Source organism: Lindgomyces ingoldianus (assembly GCF_010093535.1).
Source record: "Lindgomyces ingoldianus strain ATCC 200398 unplaced genomic scaffold BDR25scaffold_2, whole genome shotgun sequence".
NCBI classification, from domain to species: domain Eukaryota; kingdom Fungi; phylum Ascomycota; class Dothideomycetes; order Pleosporales; family Lindgomycetaceae; genus Lindgomyces; species Lindgomyces ingoldianus.
Genome location: NW_022985163.1, coordinates 1166580 through 1188034, shown reverse-complemented (window position 1 = coordinate 1188034; position 21455 = coordinate 1166580). Strand labels below are relative to the sequence as shown.

The window sequence follows — 21455 nt, the reverse complement described above, 5'->3', positions numbered from 1 at the left end:
AGAAGCAAGCCTCCCGAGGTCAATGATTCCGACATCTCTACAGAAGGCCTCGCCAGCCATTCGCGCTAAAACGCCAGGATGGTAAGACCCACTATCCAAAAAGCAACACAACAATTGCACCCTCTCTCATGAACCTCATCCTCAGCCAACCCTTCACCCTTACTAGATGTCTTTCCTCAGCCTGGCAATCAAGCAAATGGTCTTATAAGAGGTGTCGAAGATTCCCAAAGACTAGCGCAAGAAACTATTTCAGAATGCAAAGTCCTCACAGACCCAGGCGCTTTGCACCGCTGGATCCAATGCAGAGGATGGAAGGTGACGAGAGGCCAGTTTTGAAAGGGATTGTGTTTGATGTCGATGGGACATTGTGTGAGTGCCGTCACCATCGAATTCTACCTCAACCATTATTCAACCTTTATCTCCATCGCATGATCACAACTTTCTTGCTCATTCGCGCTATTAAGTTTTCGCACTCTCTTCTATTCTACCAAAGCTTGCTTCTTCCTAAACTCAGACTCTCAGTCCTTTAAAGTCGTATGCGTCTATCGCTAATGCGTTTATCAAGGTGAACCTCAGAACTACATGTTTGCAGAAATGCGGTAAGTTTCAGGCCCCCAATCGTGGCCCTCCCTTAAGTACTTGCATCACGTCCAAGCACTGCAAAATAATTGGCTTGTTGGGCGAGTATTTCCTCTTTCCGTTCACAGAATAATACATTTTCAACCAGGTTTAACTTCCATCAGATCGACCCTCAATATCACAAAAGCAACCGACATTCTTGACCACGTCTACTCTCTCCCCCCAACCTCCCAAGAAACCGCCATGGAAAAAATTCGCAATATCGAACGCAATGCCATGAAGAACCAGAAACCCCAAACCGGGCTCGTCGAGCTCATGGAATACCTCGACTCGCGGAACATTAAAAAGGGCATCTGCACCCGCAACTTTGACACCCCTGTCGCTCACCTCCTAACGACTTTCCTTCCAGACTCCCATTTTCACCCTATCATCACTAGGGAGTTTCGACCGCCGAAACCAGATCCGGCAGGCATCTTGCACATCGCGAAATCCTGGATGCATGAGGATGGCGGGAAATCGCTTATCATGGTAGGAGACTCTCTTGATGACATGACTGCTGGGTTCAAGGCTGGCGCGGCAACGGTTTTGCTGGTGAATAATGCAAACGAACATCTTGCCAAGCACCAGCATACTGATCTTGTAGTAAAGAGGCTGGATGAGTTGATTGAGGTTTTGGAACAAGGGTTCGAAGGCCGTGTTGAGAGCGAGGTCGAGGAGACTGATACAAGGGCATTAGTTAGGGAAGCCGTGGGGAGAAATGACTAGGCTAGTTGGGGAGTGTTATAGTAAGAAAGTAAGGCCAATATAGACGTCTAGATTTCAGGCCTCAGGCTTTGCCACATTGAGAAGATGATGGCCACCTTTATCGCTTTGATGCCGCATCAACTCCTAGCCCGCCACATTTTCAGCCACTCTACTCGCATCCTTTCCCACTGCCCCCCTTGGTCTACTCTGCTTTTGCGTCTATCACTGGAGCAAACAGCTTGCTAATAGCCTCCACAGTCGTATTGCCCCCGCTGAAAACCACCCCTATATTCCAGCCTTCGTCACCAGCCGCTCTTTCCACCATATGTCGGAATTCCTCATTGTAGAGAATTGTGGCTAATCCAACCACCGCACTCGGCTCCACAAAACACTTCATCCGCTCTAGTACTAGCCTCATCGCGCCTCTTATTTGCTCCTCAGTTACACTATACAAGCCCTGAACCATGGATTTGTTTGACACAACCTTCCACGTCCATTCCCCCAGTGGTGTGCGCAAACCATCAGCGATTGTCAATGTCTTGACACTTTCGATACGTTTGCCGGCTTCCACGCCGCGGCGCGCATCATCTGCGCCCTCAAAACTGGGCTCTGCACCGAATACGCGGATTCCTGTGCCATACAACGCAACCGCACTACCAGACAGCATTCCCCCACCCCCGCATGGTGTGATAACAGCATCGAGACCCTTGTTCACTTCCCCAACGCTGAGCTCCTTGTTCTGGGATATTAAGTCCCTGGCCTGAGATTGCAATTCCAGTGCCAGGGTACCCTGGCCCAGGATTATGTGTGGATGGTCGTAGGGCGGGACAAGCGTCGCCCCTGTCTTCGCAATCACTTCTTTGACTGCCGTTTCTCGTTCCTGGGATGTAGAGCCGCTGAAGTGAATTGTGGCGCCCTGGGCTTGCGTGCCAGCGATTTTTGAAGGAGTAGATACGGAGGGCATGACGATATGAGCAGGAATGTGGAAAGCTTTTGCCGCAAGGGCAAGAGCTTGGGCATGGTTTCCTGTTGGCCGGGCCGAGTTAACGTGGAATTCTTGCTTGCTCAAGCAATTGAGGACAGCACAGTACCGGATGAGTGTGTAGCTACACCTGTCTTCCTAACCTCTTCGATTCCCCGTTCTTCGATCAATCTCTTGACAGCATGGAAAGCACCTCTGACTTTGAACGCACCAATCCGCTGGAAGTTTTCGCACTTGAAGAACAACCTGACGTTCGGCTTCGCGGGCGTCTGGCCCTCCCATTGTGTGCCCTTCAATGCATCGGGCGACTGAGGCGTTGATGCGAGAATCGAGAGCGTGGTGTTGGTTTGGACTGGTGTAAGGTGGATGTGGGGTTTGACGAGCTCATGAGCTTGGAGGACCGAGTCGCGGGTTAGCGGCAAGCCCATGGTGGGATAACGATTGAATGGTGAGGTTAGAGAGACACATTGTGAACAGTCCGAGTCTTAGCCGAGCGGATGAGGGTGGAGATGTGGAAAGCGTGATGCATGTCGCAATTGCTGACAGACAACGGTCGGTCTCTCGGCGCTCTCGCCTTGCCGAATTGGGTTTCTGGTGGCAGAAGCCACAACTATCATGGCTGAGCTGATAGATTACTTTATTTAGACTCCGAATAACAATAGATACCAGTAATAAACATTAATCACTTCCCAATCCGTGGAAATCTACAACCACTTCACGGCGCTATCAAATGGCGACCCCCCTCATCACACCTAAATCTCTTTTCACGGTACCATTACCCCTTGTCGTGAACCCGCCTTTCTCGGACAGGCTATCAATTCGACCGAGCAAGAACTCCAACTGCCTGTATGCGCTCGAAGGTTGGTACTGTGGAACCATATGTCCACTCAAGCTCTGGCTGACCCACGTCAACTTGCGCTCTGTGTGCGTCGTTCCCATGACTCCAGCTGCCGATATCGACCCGAGACTAACTTCATCATGGTACGGGACAAAAAAGTCGTCAGACGGCTCCCTTTGAAAGCCTTGCATACCGCCCCATGTCATATTCTGGATTGTGAGAAGCGTACCGTTGCCAAGGAGGATCCAGTCCAGATCACCATGGACGATCACTGTGCGCTGTAAACGGTCAATAACACGAGGGAGAACGACAAGTCCAGAATCGATCGAAGTGTCAATGTCTAGAACGCCGTTGGAACATTCTTCCCATTCGCCAACAGGAGCGTTGATGGCCCTTTGAACCTCTGTACGGTTGAAATAGACAGTCGTACCATCGGGAAGGTACGGGATCGAGCCAGGGAACCCGAGAACATCCCATAGTAGAGGACACGTGGTAGCCACCTGGTAGATATCGAAGCACGGATTCGTGAGCAGAACTGCGTTGGTGATATCGTTCCAGAGACCGCACCCCGGAGTATGGCTATTGTTGGCGGGTACAGGCAGAGGGCCAGGGGGAGGGAACGTGAGGTAAGTTTCGACATAGTCTGTGTACCCACATTCGTCGGCGCGCGTGTGAATGTCTTCCATGAAAGTCTCGTTCAGGTTGAACAGGCCTTCCCATTGGTCTACAAAAGGAACAGCCGGGACTACAGCACTTTTAGATTCTAGCATCCGAAATGAAATGGATGAATGCACTCACTCTCCTCGAGCAGCGTATCCGAGGCTACGCTGGGGTCGTAGACCATGATTCCCTGCACATCGTAGTATTTCGAGTCGTTTGTTGCTAGCATCGCATCCGCGAAGTACGGAATATACTTCCCGGCATAAGACTCACCCGCAATGTATATTTTCTTGTCGCATAGACCGAATGTGTCAACAAAGTTCTTCAAGAAGCCTAGAAACTGCTGTGCAGCTTCCTCGGTGCTGGTCGCAGTAGGGTTGCCTAGTGTATCAATTAGCTTTTTTTGGCAGCTATGATACAAAAAATTACTTACCTTGAGTGAAGCCAGTACCGACGGGTTGTTCTACCCAGACCATGTTCGTAAGATTGACCCAAGTCCCTTTACGCTAGTTAGGGTATTGTCGGGTTCTAATCCAGTCTTACTCACATGGATTGTAAATGGGTTTGAAGGTTCCATATTGCCAAAGAATTGGTCCGTTCTCCTGCAAAAAACCTTCAAGACTTGAACATCCGGGACCTCCATTCAGCCAAATCGTGATCTCGTCGCTGGCATCGGGGTTTGAGGAAGGAAAAAACCAGAAATAAAGTTCGGACGCGTTTGGAATGGAGCTGATAGGTAATAGACCTGCATATGACTCTCCAATGTCGAAGTCGACATCCGGGATCGCACCAGCAGAACCATTCACTATGAACTCTTTAGAGTAGGTCAGCAGTACTCTTAGTTGGCTTTCGTCTTCACATACTAGAAGTCTTCTCGTTCTGTTCAATCAGCGGCTTCACTTGACGCTTCGCGTGTAGAGCTTGTCCCGGCTGCATTGGATAGCCATGTCGTGAGCGCGGGAGTTCAATGTTCTTTCCAGAGTAACGAGCACTTCGAGCTAAGATTGAGGATGCGAGGCCACCGAGGGCTAGCGAAGATAGCAATCTCATACTGTCGAGCCTATGAAATAATATAGAATGGCCAGCTCGATGCAAGTAGAAGCTAGGTCTTCCTGTGGCGAATATACTTCACCTTTAAGTCTACAGTTATACCCTAGAGGCTCAAGATCTTCGAAATAGGGATCGTAGGGTACAATTGAATCACAAGACGCGCAAGAGGAAAGACTGAGGAAGGCGACGTCACACGAGCCCGTTCAAGAGACGCGGGCTGTTTATGAGCATTCCCTGACGATGATAGTCGATAGTAGATTGGCATCAATACGATGCCAAATTAGGCAGGCACAGCATATCGCCGCCCCGCGTTCCAGCCACCAGGTCATCATTGTGGGGAACCCACTGCTGAACCTCAGATCCATCACTCGTATGGAGGAATTGTCTTGAGGAGACATTAAGGTTCGACTCCATTATAAGAGATGGTAGAGAGCTGCGATAGCAGGAGAGGGGAAACTACCGGTTGGTAGGGGACTCATGGATGAATGCAAGGAACGCGGGGTGCTCGGAAAGATGCTTCAGCTTCAAGCATGGGGAAGCCATCTGGAAAGTTCCGGCGCTGCCCGAAGCCAAGGGTCTGCAAGGGCACGGGCGACGGCAATTGTACCTTCCCGAGCAAGTGTAGAGCAATTTCGAAATTGCATTAAATTCAAGCCTACCTTCCTCTCCAATCGGTCTTCAAAATCTCATCCGAGCTGGTGTGGATATCGAAGGCGAATTTCACACTCCCACCCGTCGAGCCGCAGTTTTGGGGAAAGCTTGATCCGTGTTCCGAACAAACAGCTGTGTCGTGTATGTTCGTGGAGCTTGTTGCAGAGAAGCTACAGGGACGAAGAGTCAGAAAGGCCACCTCGAGAAAATGAGATCCTAGAAAGTCTGGCATGACTTCGCAGGGTGGCAAATTCCCGGGGCACCGATAGGAAGGACGTGTTCCAGCTCTTTCATTTGTGATTGGAGATGCTTCAGGATGATGATGCGAGGAATGAGTTTGATGAGGGTGATGGAATTAGCGGTTGAGTGGGGAGCGAAATCGTTTCCGTGAAACGCCAAGCTACTCCAGCGCCCGCTTGTGGCGTGCAAGTGTCGGAGATCATCAGTGGCGCACTGTTGTCCACCATCCAAAATCCGTGTCGGCGTCACTTCGTTCATCCAAAAACTGAGGTACTACCGCAGCTCGATTCGAGCCAAAATAAAAATTTATCAAATCTTGAAACGGTCATATTAATATACTTGACAATGGAAACCGTCGCTTAAAACCGACCATGGAGACCCCTCCTCCCAGAATAGGTACCAGACTCAGAAATCTTCAACAGCTTCCCAAAGTCCGGCGTGCCATAACCCGTTACTGGATCCCATCCTTCGGTCGCGTTCCAGGACGCATACGGCACGTATGGTGCCGCTAGGCCGGAATATATGCTCCTTCCTACGCAGCCTGTGGAGCCGCCCTTTGTGATATCGTTCAAGCCCTTGTAACCCTGGCTGTAGATCCACGGGTTCAAGAAACCAAGAGCGGGTTTGCCCGCTGAAATGCGAGCATTATTGAGCAACCCAACAATAGAAGCGAAAGTTGGCGCAGAGGCGCTAGTCCCACCAACTGAGATTTGCGTGCCCTTATCGATGACACGGTAGCGAGTACCCTGTGCGGCAACATCTGGGAAACCACGACCATTGGGGTTGTACAGACCTTCCCACCGACTGCCAAGCTTCTTGAGGTAATCAGTGACCGCAGCGTCTTGGTATGAAGGGCGCGGCCAGCGGTCAGAAAAGCCACCGGAGGAGAAAGAAACGGCTTGTTCGGGCGAAACATTGGTTGTCCCGCCGACTGAAGTGACATACGGACAGGAAGCCGGGAAGATGGGCAAGAACCGGGTAGTGTTCTTGCCGTCATTGGACTGGCAGGCGGAGCCGACGCCGGTGTCGCCGCTGGAGAAGAGTACGGAAACGCCCCTGGTACCGAGTTGGCCTATCATGTCACAAACCTTTTTCGAGTACTCCTCGGGTACGCTCTGTTCATCTTCCCCATACGAAGTGGTAAGAACCTGGGGGAGTTGGCCATCAGGGAGGCCAACTAGGTAGGTAAATAAGTCTAGATAGGGTTCATTCTGGTTGTCCGCCTCAGAAGGTTGGTCAAGATCAGGGACAAGCATTCCACGGCCGGGTGTGCTGTAGTAGTTCGTCTTGATGGCGGGTGCAACGAGACCGGCAGTGTACTGAACATCCAAATTGGCTTCAACGCTGTCATTTGTTGCTCGCTGATCTAGGATACCACCTAAGGGAACTATTAGTGACTGGTCACCAATAAAGTCCAAGGATACACACCGTTGACAGATGTCCAGGTGAAGTTGCTTCCAACAGCCCAGGGAGCGAATGCCTTCGCGAAGTCTGCAAAGTCCTTGAATCGGGCATATTCTTCCAAGAAGCCATTCACACCAATGAGTGTGGGCACCTTGGGATCAGCTTTGAAATCGGCAAAGTTGTACAGTTCCTTGAGACATTGAGGGGTGATGTAGTTGTTGCAGCTGGCATTCACAGCCTTCTCGACACCGACGACCTGCTTATCAATGATTTGGCTCATCTGCGGCCGGATCTGGCCAAAGCGCGTTGTCGGTTGAATCATGTCGATGTGGTCATGAATGTCCTTAGGGACCGAGTATTTAAGAGCGCGAATTTTCTTGACTTCCTTTCGTACAAGACTCTGATAAGTTTTGAAGGTGGTGTCCATCATCTTTTCGGCTGTTGAAACAGGAGCCACAAAGTTGACCCATTCACCATCATCTACGATGTCGTCAGATGAGATACCTGAGTCCTTCAGCCACTTGAGCACAGAATCAGTTGACTCAGCACGCGGTTTGATGAGTGCTTTGAGTTCGTCGCGCTTCAAGTGCTGACCATATCGTTGATGGTGTGGAGTCGAAATTTCCATTAAGGTCTGCTCAAATAGATCATGATTAGGCTGTGCCGCCGTCAGCGGAGCAATTGGGTGGTGAAGCCACTCGATTGGCTTCAATTGGCATGAAACATGCTCACCTGAGTGACAGCAATGCGGAAGTGCAACCTGCGGGTCTGCGCAGGAGCGCCAACCTCTTTCCAGCCTTGAGGAACGTGCTGCAGGTTCTCCATAGGCTCGAGAGTCTCGACATGGGAAGTCGTTGCGCAAGTGGCGACGCCCGCGAGGGACAACACTCCCGCGACCAAGGTCGAGTACCTCATTGTGAAGAGTGGTGATAAACAGACAATGGGAGCCTAAAAGAAGAAATACTGAGATGGAAGGGAACGAGGGAGAGCTGTACAGGTCTCAGCGCTTGGCCGCGAGCTCCTTGCTCAGCACGTCCTACTTGAATAAAGAAGGGCGGTGCAGCAGCAGGGCGGCTGGGAGCGACGGCCATGATATAGTTTTCGGGGTGGGTGAATATTGAGATAAACAACCATGGCCCATTCGAGAAGGCGTGACCATGCACGATTCCGCCAGTAACCAGCAACCGCACTGCACCGGTGTTGCAGGCTGCCGTTTCAATGCCGAGATCACCGTGCAAGGGTTTGGATCTGCTGTCAGCGTCTCAGATGCAGGTCCAGATGGCTGTGGCCGGCTGTGAGAGGCTCGCCACGCTTAGTGCGACGTGGAGGAAAAGGAACGGAGGTAGATATGCGCCAAAGTACGTGATGCTGATTGGATGTGTTGTTTCGGCCATATTAAACACAATCTGCACGCATGAACCAGATGATCCAGCACTAGGCCGAGGCTGAAATAGGGAGGTGTCTGTACCTGGAACAGAGTACTGCATTGAGTCCTCAATAGTGGGTGGGCATTGCAAGGTCCAAGGTCATAAATTTGGACAAGAAAAGGGGAGGGCAGAATGTTTAACAATGCGAGCTGGAATGCCGAGAGCCGTCACGTGGACTCGGCAGTCGCGCCGCCAAGACGTGCCACTCTGCAAGTCTCCGCCGTTGCAACATCGTTGGAGTTCAACCATCTTCTTTATATACTTCATCCAAATTGCCACAAGTCTACCATACTGCATGCTGGACATTGGATTGCTATTAGCCTACCTTTAGATCCCTCCTTTTGGCTTGCCAAGTCGCTCGATGCTACCAAGCCGGGAGGTTCTTTAGCTTTCCGAACTACTTCGACCATACGTAAGAGACGCATTGAAGGATGCGTATGGATGCTCAAGCAATCAAGCCTATGATTGTATCCGTGGAAGGCCTATTGTTGCAAACTAGGGCTAGGAGGCTCAACACTACGTGTCCATTGCAGGGAAGAGTTTGCAGGGATTAAAATCTTGCAGGATAGCTTTCATGTTTGCGAAGTACGAGTGTAGTCAAGCCGAATACGAACCCATCAAACCGAGAAGCCATTTTTAAGCCGAGATGGAATTTTCCACAGTGGATGTTCGTATATGTCCCGAGTCAAAATGACACCCGGATCTTGTACCTCTCGACTTTGGCACCTGACCCTGCTCCTGGTAGTCTTTCCAAGCACGAATTCGCCCTTCCCAAATGGGTTGCATCTTGACCTTTGCTGTGGCATACTGACTGCTCGTGTGACGAGATTCGTCACAATATGCAACTTGAATTCAGGCTGTCGCTTCACTACCACGTTTAGCACAAAGGCCCCTGGTGGCTTAGGTCTCACAAATACGATGGGGCGATGCTGAAGTCGAAGCTGCGTCTATCACACTCAGCATCGTGTGACTCCCCTCCACTCGCTCTTCTCCGATATCCGGCATGATGCATCAAACAAATATCTTAGAACTTCGCAAACTTGTTTGAACTGCGAGCTATCTCGGACCATAGTCTTTATAGAAGGCGAGATTTCAATAAAATAAGAACTTACTGTTCAAATCAAGTTAAGATGTCATATCTGGAATGTGCCTATTAAGCCCTTAATATCCACTAGTATCACTGCGCGGAGGTGGGACACGCGAGATGTTTTCCGGCTTTTACTCTTTCCAGAATTATGTTGCCAGGCGTAGACGTATTCCGAAGACTGCATGGTCTTACCACCTTGGTCATACTGCATTCAAACTCTTTGTCTGACCTTAAAGCTCTTCAGTTAACCCGAAATACGTCAACCCGAGAAGAATCATAGGAGCGCTTGGAGCTGGCGCCGATGGCGGAGCCCGTGAAAATTAGTCGTCGGCTCCATATCTTGTTATCTGTCATCTTCAGGCTAGATATAGGCCATACTTTCAGTGTAATTGAAGTCATAACTCCATCCCATGCCCCGTTCCACACAGTACATTGAACAGCTCCTCCTCTCTTCCTGCCGACTCCGGACTGGGTTCCAACATTCCCAGCCTCATTTCTCTGTCTGAGCCCTCTAGTGACGAGAGCTGAACCATGCGGATTCTTGCAGCATGATCGATACCAACCATGAAGCGCATTTAATCCATGCGATAGCCCACCTAGAAATTCACCAACCATACATAGGATTTAAATTCTGTGTCAATGTATAGCAATTCTTATCACTAGTGCTTAGAGGACATCCCCCGAGACACCACCCCCTCCTATCTCCGCCCCATGATCCTCTGCGTCTAGACTCACGGCTTTAAAGCAGTTTATGTCGAGGTATATAGAGCCTGAGGTGATGGGGACGAGTGAAGCATACCAACCGTTTGCGGGGATGATTTTAGCTTTTGGGATACAGCGTATGTGACGATGGAAGGATGTCGGATTCTGTGGCTGGCTTGACAATGGTGTAGAGGATAGAGACCGCAGAGGAGGACCAGCGAGGTAGGAAGTCTTGGAGGGGTGTATCTGGGTTTAAGACCGAGATGTTGCAAGATTTTAGGAGAGCAGCTTTGATATAGAATGGAGTAGCCATGTTGTAACACACAATTTTAGTGTAAAGATCTTTGAGGTAGACTATATAAAAGCAGAAATGTGTGCAGTGAAGGGTTCAAGGATTTGAGGCCTTAGATGAGAAATGATTAAGTGAGGGACCGAGGAAACAAGCCTCATTCGTGCCGTCAGCACTAAACGAACTAATTAAGAAGAATCATTAACTATTACGTAGAAGCTCCACCCCTAGAGCCTCCACAACCCAAGGCTAAAGGAAGAGAATAACTTTGCCATTGCGTCTCACGCTAGCCATCGCTCGCACGTACTATATTGTGAGACTTGTCAGTGTAAGGTTAACATACTATCTAAGATATACCAGTGTTAGAATTGAGTGCCTCGTATTCAAACATTTAAGATTGCCTTTAGTAGATTAGTTCCTACATTGAGACCAAGGGGTAACAAAGGCTGGCGCAGTCACCCAGGTCTGCCAAGTGATCGCACACCCTTCTGCATCTCATTCCGTACAATACAGTGACGAAACTACCACCACCACAGTAATTTCTGTTCCGTAGTCGCAAAACTCAGCATGAATCCTTGATAAAAGACAATGAGCTTGCAGAAAGGACTAACTATTCCATTTTCACCTATTGCGAAGTAGAGATATTGAACACCAACTCCGCGCTTTCAAAATATGACTTTCGTGAATAGCCCTATCTCCCGATGAAAGAATACTAGTTCGCCCATAACCGCAACCAATCTCTTCCTAACATCATCATTTCCAGAAGAATCAGTGTCAGACCACCATTTTAGACAAATTCAAGCTCAGATAAGCACTCGAATTACATCCCTGGGGCAGCATTCGCCGTGAGCCATTGCGAGAAGGCTTGCGGGTTGCGGGTTTGCATGAAAACGGTTCCAGGGCCTGTAAAGATTGTTAGTATGAAAGTGGAAGTTGATAAAGGAATCGCATACCAGTAAACTTGCACACCAAGCCTTCGCCAGACGACATGTTGGAGATGATACCACCGCTCGCTACACGCTCGAGTACATATTTGCAATTCCAGGCTACAAGGTGTCCATTATCGATGATGTATTTCTCATCTTTTTGGAGCTGCATTTGCGTTAGCCTCCGCAATCCCAACGCTGGCTCTGCCGAGGCTCTTCGGGAAGTTTTGAATATATCAACTTACATCTTTCCGGATGATGGCGCCAAAACTGGTGACCCACATAATACCCTGTCCGCTAATCTTGTATACAAACAACCCTTCACCCGAGAACATGGCCTTTCCAAGACCCTGGCTCTTATACTCGGTCACAATGCCCTGGGTGCACGCCAAAAAGGCGTCTTTGCCCACCGACCACTGCTCTTGCCCTCCTAGCTTGATAATGGTTATATCGCCAAGGGCAGGAGGTGCAAGAAGCAGCTCTCCAGGGCCCGTGTAGTGTGACTTGGACATGTCGCCGCCAACCAGAACCTTTTTGAGGGAAAATTTTACTTGCCCTTTGAGCGTGATGGTTGGAGACATGGCAATCATGGCGCCTGTGTTAATCCATCAGCAATAAGGTTCAGAGGCATTATCAGAACACATTACCAGGCTTCACAGTTAAGGGACATCCAATGGCCAACTGGATCGTTAAGATAGTATTGGTATCCCTGTGGCTGACCCTGTAGCTCCCTCCATTGAAGGTCCCCACATCGTCTGCCTGTGTGCTTCCCGCGCCAGCAAACTGGGGTTGCTGGGGCGCTACCTGTTGCGAGGACATTCCCGGGTGCGGTGAAGGCGAAGGTGCGCCATAGCCAGGAGACATGGGTTGGTGTTGCTGTGGGTGTTGAGGGAGAGGAGGTGCGGCACCGCCCGGAGGAGGATAAGCATGCTGTTGGTCGGGGGGAGCACCGTACTGCTGCTGCTGAGGTGGGGGAGGGTAGTGTTGAGCGGAGGGGCTTGCGGTAGGCGGCGGGGGGTAGTTCCCGCCCGGAGGGGCAAAGTACTGCTGCTGCTGCTGCTGCTGCTGCGGCGGCGGCGGCGGCGGCGGTTGTCCTTGGGGTTGGTCTGTAGGATACTGAGCTTTCTCGGGGGGTGCTGGAGCGAGTTAGTTGCTGCATGTCTCTTCTGGCCTCTCTCTATTAAGAGCTCACGCGGGTAGTAGTTGCCCTGCGGGGGAGGGCTTCCTTGGAACCCAGACATGGCAGCTGCTGGAGGAGGACTACTCGATGAGTCTGGGTCGATGCTTCAAGGTATTGAAAGAAAGGCGAGCGGTACACGAACCACAGACAAGCGTCAGCAGATATGTACTCAGAACGAGGGCGCCGTGGAAGCTGCTCAGCCTCGATTTTAAAGAGCTGGTGCTAAGCGGGGCAGCTAAGCGCCGAATCAGATGCCTGTGTCCCGCCGTGGATGGTGCCAAGCCATGCAACAATGATGCACGGCAGGTAAGCACAGCATCTCGCCATGAATAGTGAAGCTGGTGTTAGCGCTGGCCTTGGAGGTGCGTTTTGAACGTCGCATCAAGGTTGAGACTCGATATCCCAGGTGCTAGCTAAAACCACCATGGTCCAGCGCCACTAGCTTGATAATGTCGTCGCCCTTAAGGCCAAGTGTAGATATGAAGATAGACAAGTGCTTGTCCATTGGTAGGCCTGCCGCGTCTAATTTACAGACCAGTGCCCATCAAGTCGGCCATGGATCGGTGAATGCATTCAACCTCATACCCATTTTTATCCCCCCTGCTTCGTCCACCATCAATCTATCGACCCACCGTGCATGACGTCTTCAAACACGCAGCTCTTCGCCATATTGCACGCGCGAGACAGTCTCGTCGGGAAAAGTCCATAAGAGCATCCGGAACCAACAGCTTAACCTTGCTGCCTCCTCCTCTTGCCAACCTGCGCAGAGAACCCCGTCTTGATAGCCGTGACGGACCGCCGAGATCCACAACTATTGCAAGTGACAAAGTATAACCGATTCTCTCCCTTGTTTAGCTCCGTGTCGGGCGATCGGCACGTCTTGCATGTTACGTATTCAAGGATGTACCGGCGCAAGACGTTCTCAATCTGCTTCTGCTGGAAACGACCCTTGATGACCAGACGGCGGCTACCGTCGACAGAGCCAGAGGTACCCAATTCAGCAAACAAGAATTGTGTCACGTGCTCGTCGGTTCGCTTCATGCGTTTGCAAATCTCGGAAATGTTGGCGAAAATGGTCTATCAGGAAATTTAGCAGGTAGTCATAATGATAGGGTGAAAGGCTACGTGCCTTCTTGTTGCCTTCACGCAGACACTGCGGCGGAGGAATCTTGTAGCTCTTGGATCCAGAAGAGGCAAGGTCGGGATGCTGCGAGTGTAGCAGGGTAAAGAAGCGGTTCAGCAGAAGATTATAGCTAATGGGTTGCGTAGCGTCGTGCTGCCAGATGCCGGTACCCTTCATCATGTCGCCTTCCTCAACGGGCTCGACAGTAGCCTCGCCATCGGCCTTGTCACCTACAGCTTCGGCAAGCTTGGCTTCAAACTCGTCTGCGTCAGTCTAAGGGTGTTAGTGCTAGTCCCTAGTAACAATAAAGTGGAAGACATACCTTTGGAACCTTCTTCTTCTTCTTCTTCTTCAGCGCAGACGGGTCGAACTCGCCATCTACTACCACAGGCTCCTCATCGCCCTCCTTCGCCTTGCTCTTTTTCTTTTTCTTCTTGGCGAGGTCCTTGAACATATCTGTGACTTCATCGATGTCCTTGTCAGCGTCGCCTGCCACTGAACTTGTCAGCTCGCATTCTCCAAACGGCAGATGGTCTGGGCGTCCTGACCAGAGAAACCGCCATCTGTGAATAACCTACCAGCTGCGTGCGACTCAGCACTGTTCTTCCCACCGTTCATATCTGTGGACTCGGTGACCTGGCCATCCGAGTCGACGACGGTTGCACCTTCACTGAACGCGACGGACTTGCGGGGCTTGCGCTCGGTTGGAGGGTCGATCTCAGCCATGATTGCGATCCTGGGGGGACTGAACTCTCTCTAAAGCGATGTGGGTGCAGAATCTGAATTTTATTGTCGAGCCGCTCTTCAAGGCCTGGGGTTGGCGGTAGTGTGGGTGTGGTTGTGGTCGTGGTTGTGGTGAAAGTGAAGAATTGCGGGACGTGGATTTGCCCCAGGATGTGAGTCGAACGCCGCCGCGACGCCAAGATTTCAATCATCACGTGCATGTCCTGGACCATCGCGCAACTTCATCTCTAATATCTCGTCGCATCCATGCTCTCTCAGTAGCTCCGCTCGTGCCCCTATCTTCCGCCATTCCGCCATGTTCATGACCAATAGCGAATCCTTCATCGAGCCCGCAGCCAGCTCCTCAGATGCCGACGACATCGATTCGCTCCCCTCCTCGTCTACAGCTTCGTCTGTATCCGACGATGAATACGTATCAGACGCCGAGCGCGAGTGGCGAGAATCGTTGCAGCAGCTCGAACTGCTGCTAACCATGGTGGTAGTGCCGTACGTAGGGAAATACTTTGGGAGAAAATGCGCCTATTGGGGTGAGCAATACTGCAGCCATGGAGGCGCCAGCCCTAGGTGGAGGCCTAGTTGCTAACTCGCGCTTAGGCTGGGCCAAGTTCATGGAATGGAAATACCCTATCCAAATCGTCGTCACCAGTCCGAAGCTGTTCAAAGGCGCAGGAGCCATCGAGGCCGTGGCCTCATTGTAAGGGACATACGAGTTGAAGCAATTACGTGAGCTTGGGTATAGCAATAGGGTCATAGCATACGGCAACATCATTGGCGTTTTGGGGACCTTTCGTTTCAGCATCTGTACGGGTTGCACACTTACGCGTATGGAATAAGCCTGCTCAGCTTCACAGAGGATAGGCAATAGAACCATATCGGCACATTCTCTACGGATAGGGCCGGTGTTTTTGTTCGTGTCGATTTTAGTGGCTCCTATCAACACGTTCAACAGAACATAGAAGGACTTCCGGGTCATGACAGAAACGCAGCCTTCTATTAACCTCCTCTCGATTGATCATAAATGTTCAACTTATGGAACATATCAGCATCGAGAGCAGATACCAGTGCACGATAAAGACGTTCAAGACCCTATCGCGCTAAGAAAATTCTCACGTGAGACCGTGTGAGCAGCCAATGCTCAGACCAACAACGGAGCCATGCGCAGCTCATCACACTTGTTCCACCACAGATCAACCCGAGCTTTTATCAGCCCTCCCCTTCTCACTCCTCCCAACACCTCTCAACACCTCCCCTTACCTTTCCCATCTCAATTAGCCACCCAGGGATACCCACAAACAATGTCGAAACGCAAATCTGATCAGTATGTCGAATGGGACGACAGCGATCTCCAGTACGAGATTGAGAACAGGCCTATGAAGGACAGTTGTGATGCCGTGCGGTATGCATGATTCCTTGCCTTTTCACCCTCCACTCTCCACCCACCATCCCCATAATCGCCATATCATTACATTCGCCATGGAACTTGCCCTAATCCATCCCATTGCAGCCGCAAGATCCGTGCTTTCATCGACAGCGGCGAAATGAGAGTTGGCGAATTTCAGAAGGCAATCAACGTAACCAGCAAGTCATACAGTGACTTCATGGGCCAGAACGGTCCGCTCAAGGGCAGGGGAAGCAATGTGTATCTCAACGCATATCAGTTCTTCAGAAAGCGCGAGTTGAGGGGTATCAAGTTGCCGAAGAAGGTGAAAACTGCCGCCGCAGCGGCCACAAACAGGGTTGATATCTCGGGTATTATCCTCGAGGGTGAAGAACAAGATAAAGTTGAAGTGTATGGTACGTATCCAATACCTGGAATTATTAGTTCCATGAATTTTCCATGAATTTTCAAACCATACCAAGTCACGTACTAACAAGGACCTGAGCTAATTCGATCACTCCAATTCAGACACATGTGACGAAGTCCGCCGCAAAATAAATGCCCACCTCCAAAAACCGGCCGTCACAGCCGCGCAATTCCTCCGTGACATCGCCGCCCAATACCACAAAACGCCCAAGAAAATTCAATCCAAGCAGCTCAACGACTTCCGGTCCAAAAAGGGGCCTGATTCTGGAAATACTTCATCCGTCTACTATGGCGCGTATGTATATTTCGAGAAGATCAGGGTTCGGGAGGGGAAGCCGAAGACTAAGACGAGAGAGGAGATGGAGAGGATTTGGGGGAGGGAGGGGGGCATGGATCTTGAACGAGCAAATAAAAGCTATTTGGTTAGGAGAGGGGAGGAGGTGACGCAAGATCAGTATGGCCGGATCAGGATCTCAGGGCGTGGTAGATTTGGATGGTGAGAATTGGAATGGGGCATTGGTGGGCTCAATCGATCCTCACCTTCCACTTACTTGCTTAGAGCAGCGAGAAATGCTTTGTGGGATTTTTCTGGGGTGTTGGTTATGCATTGATTTATGCAACTTTATTCAACGATGCTGAATAAATTGACAATTAAGGGTATACTGCGAAATCTATGTACTAAGAGCAAAGAACATTAGCGAGACTAACACAAATGCCAGGGCGATTCTAAAGGGGAACTTCCTGTCTATATATGCCCTAAATCCATAGGCATGCTATCCCCATATCGCGCTAGTCTTTATCTAAATTCTATGAGAGCTCGATCGAATACCCTCATCGTTAGCGCCCAAATTCACGGTGGCCCAATCCGTTACATCTCTCTTTGCTCTTCCCCTCTCTACACTATCTCAAGGTTTCTCTCACTCAAACAACGAGTTGCCTCTTCATGTCCTGGCTTCCTGCCGACAGGTGTTCCCTTCCCCTTAACGCTCTCTTCGAAGACAGAGAGTAGTCGACTATTCCCTACTCCGTCTCTCCGAGCTTGATCCTTGAGTGTATCCGGAATAACATCGATCTTATACTTCGTCTTTACCTTCTCCTTCCATTCTTTGGCTGTAACTAGTGCTATATTCAGACGATCTCGGCCCCGGAAGGTTTCACCATCTACTTGCCCAGTTTCGTTTATTGGGGTGAGGCTGACTTCGGTTTTACACTCACATCAGCTTTTGACGACTTCCTCGGGAATGGCTCGCCTCCCTTCCGTACCTTCCTTCCAAGGAGACTTGCACGGAGGCCTATCGTATGCTTTCTCTTATCTGCTAGCATCTGAGATTGCACGACTTCCCATCCCCGAGTGACAGCAATCTCCACTTCTTGTCGTTCCATCCCTTCCTCTTTCTTTTCATCGTTTGAATCACCCGATTTGTGGTGAGGATGGCGAGGCCCAAGTGCCGCCAATTCATTCTGGCCTTGGATGACCCGAGCGCGTCTTAAGAAATTTGTAGGTTGGTACTTTTTAAGTGCTTCTTCATGGAGACCCTTCATCACATAAGCTGGAGGCCCTAGGAACGCCGCAATATCCTTGAGGACCACCCCACCAATTCCCATACCGAAACCGTGAAGAAAGCCCATCATGCCACCGTCTCGAGCGCCGCAGTATGGTTGCATCCAAAGCCCCGCAACACCGTCCCGAATGCCATAAACGAACTCATCACGACCAGCCCGGAACCCAGAATGGAAGCCAGTAACTCGTGGAGGTCGTCTCACAGTTTCGTCACCGTAGAGGCGCGGTGCATTGTGGAAACCTTGAGTAATCGCAAGGGTGAACTCCATCGGGGCTCTAATGATAGCACCCCCAGTCTTCAACAAACCATGACCTGCCTCCTGTGCCAGCTCCTGTGCTAGATAATCTTCTGGTCTTGGGAGCTTGGAGAGTGTTCTCTGGTTGGTATCCCGTCGATCAGGCTTGCCGGGCCGATCAGATCGACTATTAGAATCCTTCCAGTTACTGTTTCTGCGTTCATTGGGAAAGTCCGTATTTGCTTGAGCAAGAGTCTGTTTTGCGTGTCTTTGTCCTTTCGAAATCCTATATCTTTTCTGGTAATACTCCTCTCGTTTCTTGACACTCTTCGCCATCTTGAACGGAATTAGGCCTACACCAGTCGCAACATCAGATGCAGTTCCCATGATGGCACCCCAGCCGCCTGTAATAGGCTCACCCGGACCCCCGAAGTCATTCCATTCGTAGTGGCGAAGGAGTCGAAGATCGTTCCACTTGATTTTCTTCCATTCGACAAGAAGCTCAGCTGCAAGGGAACATAAACGGAGGTCCGTGTTTTTTAGCTTCCATGTCGCAACGCGATTTTCGAGTATCTGACAACGCATGCTGTAGTCGCCATGCAATGGCAAGCTACGATGGAAAGATCGTACAGCATTGGCAGCACCATCACCTTCCTTCGCAATGCTATCTGCAATCTTTTGAACGTTTTCCTTAGCTTCGTTAGTTAGGCACTGCTTGATACCTTCTGCAAGACGCTCGGCAGTGAGCTTTTTGTAGGGAATGCAATTATGAGCTCCCGCTTTCGCTTTGGCCACCATTGCGCCCCAGAACGGTTGATCACCAAAAAATGGGATTATCATCGTAGGCTTGCCGCATTTCAAGCCGATTGCCGTAGTTCCTGCACCGCCATGATGAACAACTGCACTTACGCGCGGAAATAACCAGTCGTGTGGTGTATTTTCGAGCATGTAGATGTTATCGGGAGTATTTCCCTCGTCTCCTAGACCACCCCATCCTTTGCTAACAAGCGCACGAGCGCCTGCCATCTCGACTGCTTCAAAGATCAGTTTAGTGAATTTGTCGGGATCGTCGACTACGATGCTACCAAAGCCAATGTACAAAGGAGGAGGACCATCATCGAGAAATTTGATAAGAGACTCTGGGGGCTTGAAGGACGATGCAAGTTCGAGGAACACGAAACCTGCGATATCAATCTCTGGCCCCCAATCTTTAGGTTTTGAGACAAGACTAGGTGACCACTAGGTGTAATCAGCGGGGAGTTCGTTGCTTTCTGCTGCTTCTTATCATTTAATGCGGAACATGACAGGGATAGTTGATAGTGTTCTCTCTGATTGTAGCAAGAGGTGTGAGAGATAGACTCTACCCTTATCATGTTCCACATTGTGAGATAATATGTTGTACGTTGAAGCACTTACCATATAAGTATAGGGTACCTTTAGACGGTAAAGTTGCCCCGGAGCCCAAAGCGTTGAAATCTCTTCCAAGCATAGAGTCTTAGACCGGAATCGGTTGATCAAATCGCCCAACCCCTGCCAAGTCATCATTTCCACCAGGGGATAGCTCATGAAATTGGTATAGTTGGCGTCAACATTACTAGCCTTAATATTCGCCAATGGATGTGGGAATTGAGCTGTGGGGGTATATGGAAATCTTACTTATGTCAGCTGTGATATATTTGAAATGTAACGCGCATATCGAAGTCTTGATTAAGAACCTACGTGAACATCATGTGGAGGGGCACCCCTAGTCGTTCGGCGATATGTTGAGGTGCAAAGCTTGGGGGGTTCGCAATAATAGCATCAGCTACGAACGGATGCTTGTCGCCCACTAAGATAATAGTCAGTTCCCAGATCAAACGGCACAAGGAAGTAACCACGAAACGAAGTGTGGTACTCCAACCACTCTCTGCTAAATGTTGGCTCGTAGCACAAAACGTTAACTTATGGGAAGTGGAGTTCATTAACCCATTGCTGGGGTCAAGTGAAAACATCAACAGAGAGGGGAATTATTCCCAACGCAGATCATGGTACATTTCATGAGATGTGCTTCTACAGTGGGGCCCTGAACTTACTCATCTTCATATTCGCCTTGTCGTTCTCATCATCAGTGGAGTTAATGCATGCGCGCCACATGCCCTGAAACATGTCGTACATGGCTGCTCTTCGTCGACCAATCTCGCCGTCTTTGATAGTGTCCACGGATGGTATCAACCCCGGATTCTTGACCATAAACGCCATGAGTTCCGAGGGGTCACCCCCTACTGAGAAGAACTCTAGGCCCGAATCCTCTTCGACAAATTTCTTGAACGCAGGATGTGTTGCTATTCGTACCCGGTGGCCGTAGTCATCTTTTAGGATCTTTCCGATCTTCAAAAAGGGTTGGATGTCTCCTCGCGACCCAATAACGATTACGCAGACGTTCAACTTCACTCTTTGTTTGGAACCATTCTCCATTTTGTCATCTTCTGGGGGTATCTTCTCAGTCTCCGCGTCGTGTCCAGGAAGGGGAGACTTGGCACTCTCTCCATCCTCTCCGCTCCTGATGTGCTTTCTCAAGCCGGCTCCAAGAGTCTTTGCAAAGTAGCCACTATTCACTGTTTCGTTTATTGACAACTTCAGTCGGCCATCCAGCTTTGAGATCTTGCCCCTGGTGCTGAAATGCTCGTTTGCAATTCGGAACCTCGAGAAGGACTGGGGGCTGGATTTGCGTTTCTCTCCCTGGTCATGTCGCTCTCGTGATCGAGTGCCATGGCCGTCAGACGAAGGACCCTCTTCCTCGTTGGATGAAGGGCTTGACTCGAATGAGAATGGATCGAAGGTCAAGGTAGCCTGTCTACCCAGTTGTGGAGGCCTGCCGGCCGTTACTCTTCGGTTCCAGTCAAGCAACGACCTTGGAGATACAGATGGTGGCTGGTCCGTCGCCTGTTTTTGGAGATCGCGAGGTCGCGACGGATCCATCGTCCGCATGACGTCGGTGGGAGCGTCGCCATCTGTCGCACATCGTTTCAGGGTCGTGCCGTGGGTTCGGTATGAGGAGTTTTCATTTGGGAAAGGGAATTTATCTTCCTCTAAGCGAACGGCGGTAGGGATTACATGGACGTTGTCATTACTCTCGTTGGACATGGCGACAGTGGGGTTTGAAGACCAAGTTGTGAAACAGACCCTATGTTCTACCTTGGCGGATTCAAAAAAGGGAATTAAAAGAGAAGGCGCAGCGGGGCGGACGAA

General features: G+C 50.3%; 12 protein-coding genes across 12 annotated transcripts; 5 read left to right on the top strand and 7 right to left on the bottom strand.

The window, feature by feature from the left end:
- Positions 1 to 254: 254 nt before the first annotated feature.
- On the top strand, positions 255 to 1344 carry BDR25DRAFT_276740 (HAD-like protein; the record flags this gene model as incomplete). The annotated part of the gene is made up of 3 exons (XM_033687568.1): positions 255 to 369; positions 566 to 599; positions 744 to 1344. 3 exons carry the CDS (start codon positions 255 to 257, stop codon positions 1342 to 1344), a joined length of 750 nt encoding a protein of 249 aa, XP_033553891.1.
- Positions 1267 to 2801, bottom strand: BDR25DRAFT_276738 (tryptophan synthase beta subunit-like PLP-dependent enzyme). Its single transcript, XM_033687567.1, has 2 exons — positions 2415 to 2801; positions 1267 to 2349 (listed from the first exon to the last, which is right to left on the bottom strand). Exons 1-2 carry the CDS (start codon positions 2731 to 2733, stop codon positions 1526 to 1528), a joined length of 1143 nt encoding a protein of 380 aa, XP_033553890.1. The 5' UTR covers positions 2734 to 2801; the 3' UTR covers positions 1267 to 1525.
- A 92-nt stretch (positions 2802 to 2893) lies between these two features.
- BDR25DRAFT_43435 (carboxypeptidase cpdS precursor) lies at positions 2894 to 5091 on the bottom strand. The gene is made up of 5 exons (XM_033698568.1): positions 4667 to 5091; positions 4351 to 4617; positions 4237 to 4302; positions 3942 to 4184; positions 2894 to 3888 (listed from the first exon to the last, which is right to left on the bottom strand). The coding sequence occupies exons 1-5, from the start codon at positions 4851 to 4853 to the stop codon at positions 3032 to 3034; spliced, it is 1620 nt and encodes a 539-aa protein (XP_033553889.1). The 5' UTR covers positions 4854 to 5091; the 3' UTR covers positions 2894 to 3031.
- Positions 5092 to 6091: 1000 nt separating this feature from the next.
- On the bottom strand, positions 6092 to 8198 carry BDR25DRAFT_276733 (tripeptidyl-peptidase-like protein). The gene is made up of 3 exons (XM_033687566.1): positions 7881 to 8198; positions 7173 to 7806; positions 6092 to 7122 (listed from the first exon to the last, which is right to left on the bottom strand). The coding sequence occupies exons 1-3, from the start codon at positions 8061 to 8063 to the stop codon at positions 6104 to 6106; spliced, it is 1836 nt and encodes a 611-aa protein (XP_033553888.1). The 5' UTR covers positions 8064 to 8198; the 3' UTR covers positions 6092 to 6103.
- A 993-nt stretch (positions 8199 to 9191) lies between these two features.
- On the top strand, positions 9192 to 9677 carry BDR25DRAFT_43424 (uncharacterized protein). The gene has a single exon (XM_033698567.1). The coding sequence runs from the start codon at positions 9251 to 9253 to the stop codon at positions 9506 to 9508; it is 258 nt and encodes an 85-aa protein (XP_033553887.1). The 5' UTR covers positions 9192 to 9250; the 3' UTR covers positions 9509 to 9677.
- Positions 9678 to 10359: 682 nt separating this feature from the next.
- Positions 10360 to 10749, bottom strand: BDR25DRAFT_300141 (uncharacterized protein). Its single transcript, XM_033689306.1, has one exon. The coding sequence runs from the start codon at positions 10675 to 10677 to the stop codon at positions 10483 to 10485; it is 195 nt and encodes a 64-aa protein (XP_033553886.1). The 5' UTR covers positions 10678 to 10749; the 3' UTR covers positions 10360 to 10482.
- Positions 10750 to 11088: 339 nt separating this feature from the next.
- BDR25DRAFT_251589 (DUF124-domain-containing protein) lies at positions 11089 to 12962 on the bottom strand. The gene is made up of 5 exons (XM_033686130.1): positions 12772 to 12962; positions 12227 to 12715; positions 11825 to 12174; positions 11607 to 11745; positions 11089 to 11556 (listed from the first exon to the last, which is right to left on the bottom strand). The coding sequence occupies exons 1-5, from the start codon at positions 12818 to 12820 to the stop codon at positions 11474 to 11476; spliced, it is 1110 nt and encodes a 369-aa protein (XP_033553885.1). The 5' UTR covers positions 12821 to 12962; the 3' UTR covers positions 11089 to 11473.
- Positions 12963 to 13240: 278 nt separating this feature from the next.
- BDR25DRAFT_330960 (eukaryotic translation initiation factor 2 subunit beta) lies at positions 13241 to 14743 on the bottom strand. Its single transcript, XM_033692580.1, has 4 exons — positions 14461 to 14743; positions 14205 to 14377; positions 13889 to 14155; positions 13241 to 13836 (listed from the first exon to the last, which is right to left on the bottom strand). Exons 1-4 carry the CDS (start codon positions 14606 to 14608, stop codon positions 13489 to 13491), a joined length of 936 nt encoding a protein of 311 aa, XP_033553884.1. The 5' UTR covers positions 14609 to 14743; the 3' UTR covers positions 13241 to 13488.
- A 120-nt stretch (positions 14744 to 14863) lies between these two features.
- BDR25DRAFT_251584 (uncharacterized protein) lies at positions 14864 to 15550 on the top strand. The gene is made up of 2 exons (XM_033686129.1): positions 14864 to 15153; positions 15221 to 15550. The coding sequence occupies exons 1-2, from the start codon at positions 14922 to 14924 to the stop codon at positions 15322 to 15324; spliced, it is 336 nt and encodes a 111-aa protein (XP_033553883.1). The 5' UTR covers positions 14864 to 14921; the 3' UTR covers positions 15325 to 15550.
- Positions 15551 to 15811: 261 nt separating this feature from the next.
- On the top strand, positions 15812 to 16930 carry BDR25DRAFT_330958 (uncharacterized protein; the record flags this gene model as incomplete). Its single annotated transcript, XM_033692579.1, has 3 exons — positions 15812 to 16022; positions 16131 to 16420; positions 16533 to 16930. Exons 1-3 carry the CDS (start codon positions 15922 to 15924, stop codon positions 16928 to 16930), a joined length of 789 nt encoding a protein of 262 aa, XP_033553882.1. The 5' UTR covers positions 15812 to 15921.
- A 107-nt stretch (positions 16931 to 17037) lies between these two features.
- BDR25DRAFT_43377 (uncharacterized protein) lies at positions 17038 to 17541 on the top strand. The gene has a single exon (XM_033698566.1). The coding sequence runs from the start codon at positions 17201 to 17203 to the stop codon at positions 17471 to 17473; it is 273 nt and encodes a 90-aa protein (XP_033553881.1). The 5' UTR covers positions 17038 to 17200; the 3' UTR covers positions 17474 to 17541.
- Positions 17542 to 17609: 68 nt separating this feature from the next.
- On the bottom strand, positions 17610 to 21185 carry BDR25DRAFT_208424 (UDP-Glycosyltransferase/glycogen phosphorylase; the record flags this gene model as incomplete). The annotated part of the gene is made up of 4 exons (XM_033684566.1): positions 17610 to 19466; positions 19644 to 19878; positions 19953 to 20055; positions 20300 to 21185. 4 exons carry the CDS (start codon positions 21183 to 21185, stop codon positions 17610 to 17612), a joined length of 3081 nt encoding a protein of 1026 aa, XP_033553880.1.
- Positions 21186 to 21455: the final 270 nt, after the last annotated feature.

What these genes read in the sequence shown, in the direction of transcription:
- BDR25DRAFT_276738 (XM_033687567.1), bottom strand. Translation starts at nt 2,733, where the DNA reads ATGGGCTTGCCGCTAACCCGCGACTCGGTCCTCCAAGCTCATGAGCTC. An exon ending in TGTAGCTACACACTCATCCG is followed by an intron (nt 2,350 to 2,414) that starts GTACTGTGCTGT and finishes CCCGGCCAACAG; the next exon opens with GAAACCATGCCCAAGCTCTT.
- BDR25DRAFT_43435 (XM_033698568.1), bottom strand. Translation starts at nt 4,853, where the DNA reads ATGAGATTGCTATCTTCGCTAGCCCTCGGTGGCCTCGCATCCTCAATC. An exon ending in CAAACCCATTTACAATCCAT is followed by an intron (nt 4,303 to 4,350) that starts GTGAGTAAGACT and finishes ACTAGCGTAAAG; the next exon opens with GGACTTGGGTCAATCTTACG. An exon ending in GGATACGCTGCTCGAGGAGA is followed by an intron (nt 3,889 to 3,941) that starts GTGAGTGCATTC and finishes AAAGTGCTGTAG; the next exon opens with TCCCGGCTGTTCCTTTTGTA.
- BDR25DRAFT_276733 (XM_033687566.1), bottom strand. Translation starts at nt 8,063, where the DNA reads ATGAGGTACTCGACCTTGGTCGCGGGAGTGTTGTCCCTCGCGGGCGTC. An exon ending in TCCGCATTGCTGTCACTCAG is followed by an intron (nt 7,807 to 7,880) that starts GTGAGCATGTTT and finishes ACGGCGGCACAG; the next exon opens with CCTAATCATGATCTATTTGA. An exon ending in CACCTGGACATCTGTCAACG is followed by an intron (nt 7,123 to 7,172) that starts GTGTGTATCCTT and finishes TAGTTCCCTTAG; the next exon opens with GTGGTATCCTAGATCAGCGA.
- BDR25DRAFT_43424 (XM_033698567.1), top strand. Translation starts at nt 9,251, where the DNA reads ATGTCCCGAGTCAAAATGACACCCGGATCTTGTACCTCTCGACTTTGG.
- BDR25DRAFT_300141 (XM_033689306.1), bottom strand. Translation starts at nt 10,677, where the DNA reads ATGGCTACTCCATTCTATATCAAAGCTGCTCTCCTAAAATCTTGCAAC.
- BDR25DRAFT_251589 (XM_033686130.1), bottom strand. Translation starts at nt 12,820, where the DNA reads ATGTCTGGGTTCCAAGGAAGCCCTCCCCCGCAGGGCAACTACTACCCG. An exon ending in TCCCTTAACTGTGAAGCCTG is followed by an intron (nt 12,175 to 12,226) that starts GTAATGTGTTCT and finishes GGATTAACACAG; the next exon opens with GCGCCATGATTGCCATGTCT. An exon ending in GCGCCATCATCCGGAAAGAT is followed by an intron (nt 11,746 to 11,824) that starts GTAAGTTGATAT and finishes ACGCAAATGCAG; the next exon opens with CTCCAAAAAGATGAGAAATA.
- BDR25DRAFT_330960 (XM_033692580.1), bottom strand. Translation starts at nt 14,608, where the DNA reads ATGGCTGAGATCGACCCTCCAACCGAGCGCAAGCCCCGCAAGTCCGTC. An exon ending in TGCTGAGTCGCACGCAGCTG is followed by an intron (nt 14,378 to 14,460) that starts GTAGGTTATTCA and finishes TGACAAGTTCAG; the next exon opens with TGGCAGGCGACGCTGACAAG. An exon ending in AGAAGAAGAAGGTTCCAAAG is followed by an intron (nt 14,156 to 14,204) that starts GTATGTCTTCCA and finishes TAACACCCTTAG; the next exon opens with ACTGACGCAGACGAGTTTGA.
- BDR25DRAFT_251584 (XM_033686129.1), top strand. Translation starts at nt 14,922, where the DNA reads ATGTTCATGACCAATAGCGAATCCTTCATCGAGCCCGCAGCCAGCTCC. An exon ending in GAGAAAATGCGCCTATTGGG is followed by an intron (nt 15,154 to 15,220) that starts GTGAGCAATACT and finishes ACTCGCGCTTAG; the next exon opens with GCTGGGCCAAGTTCATGGAA.
- BDR25DRAFT_43377 (XM_033698566.1), top strand. Translation starts at nt 17,201, where the DNA reads ATGCTATCCCCATATCGCGCTAGTCTTTATCTAAATTCTATGAGAGCT.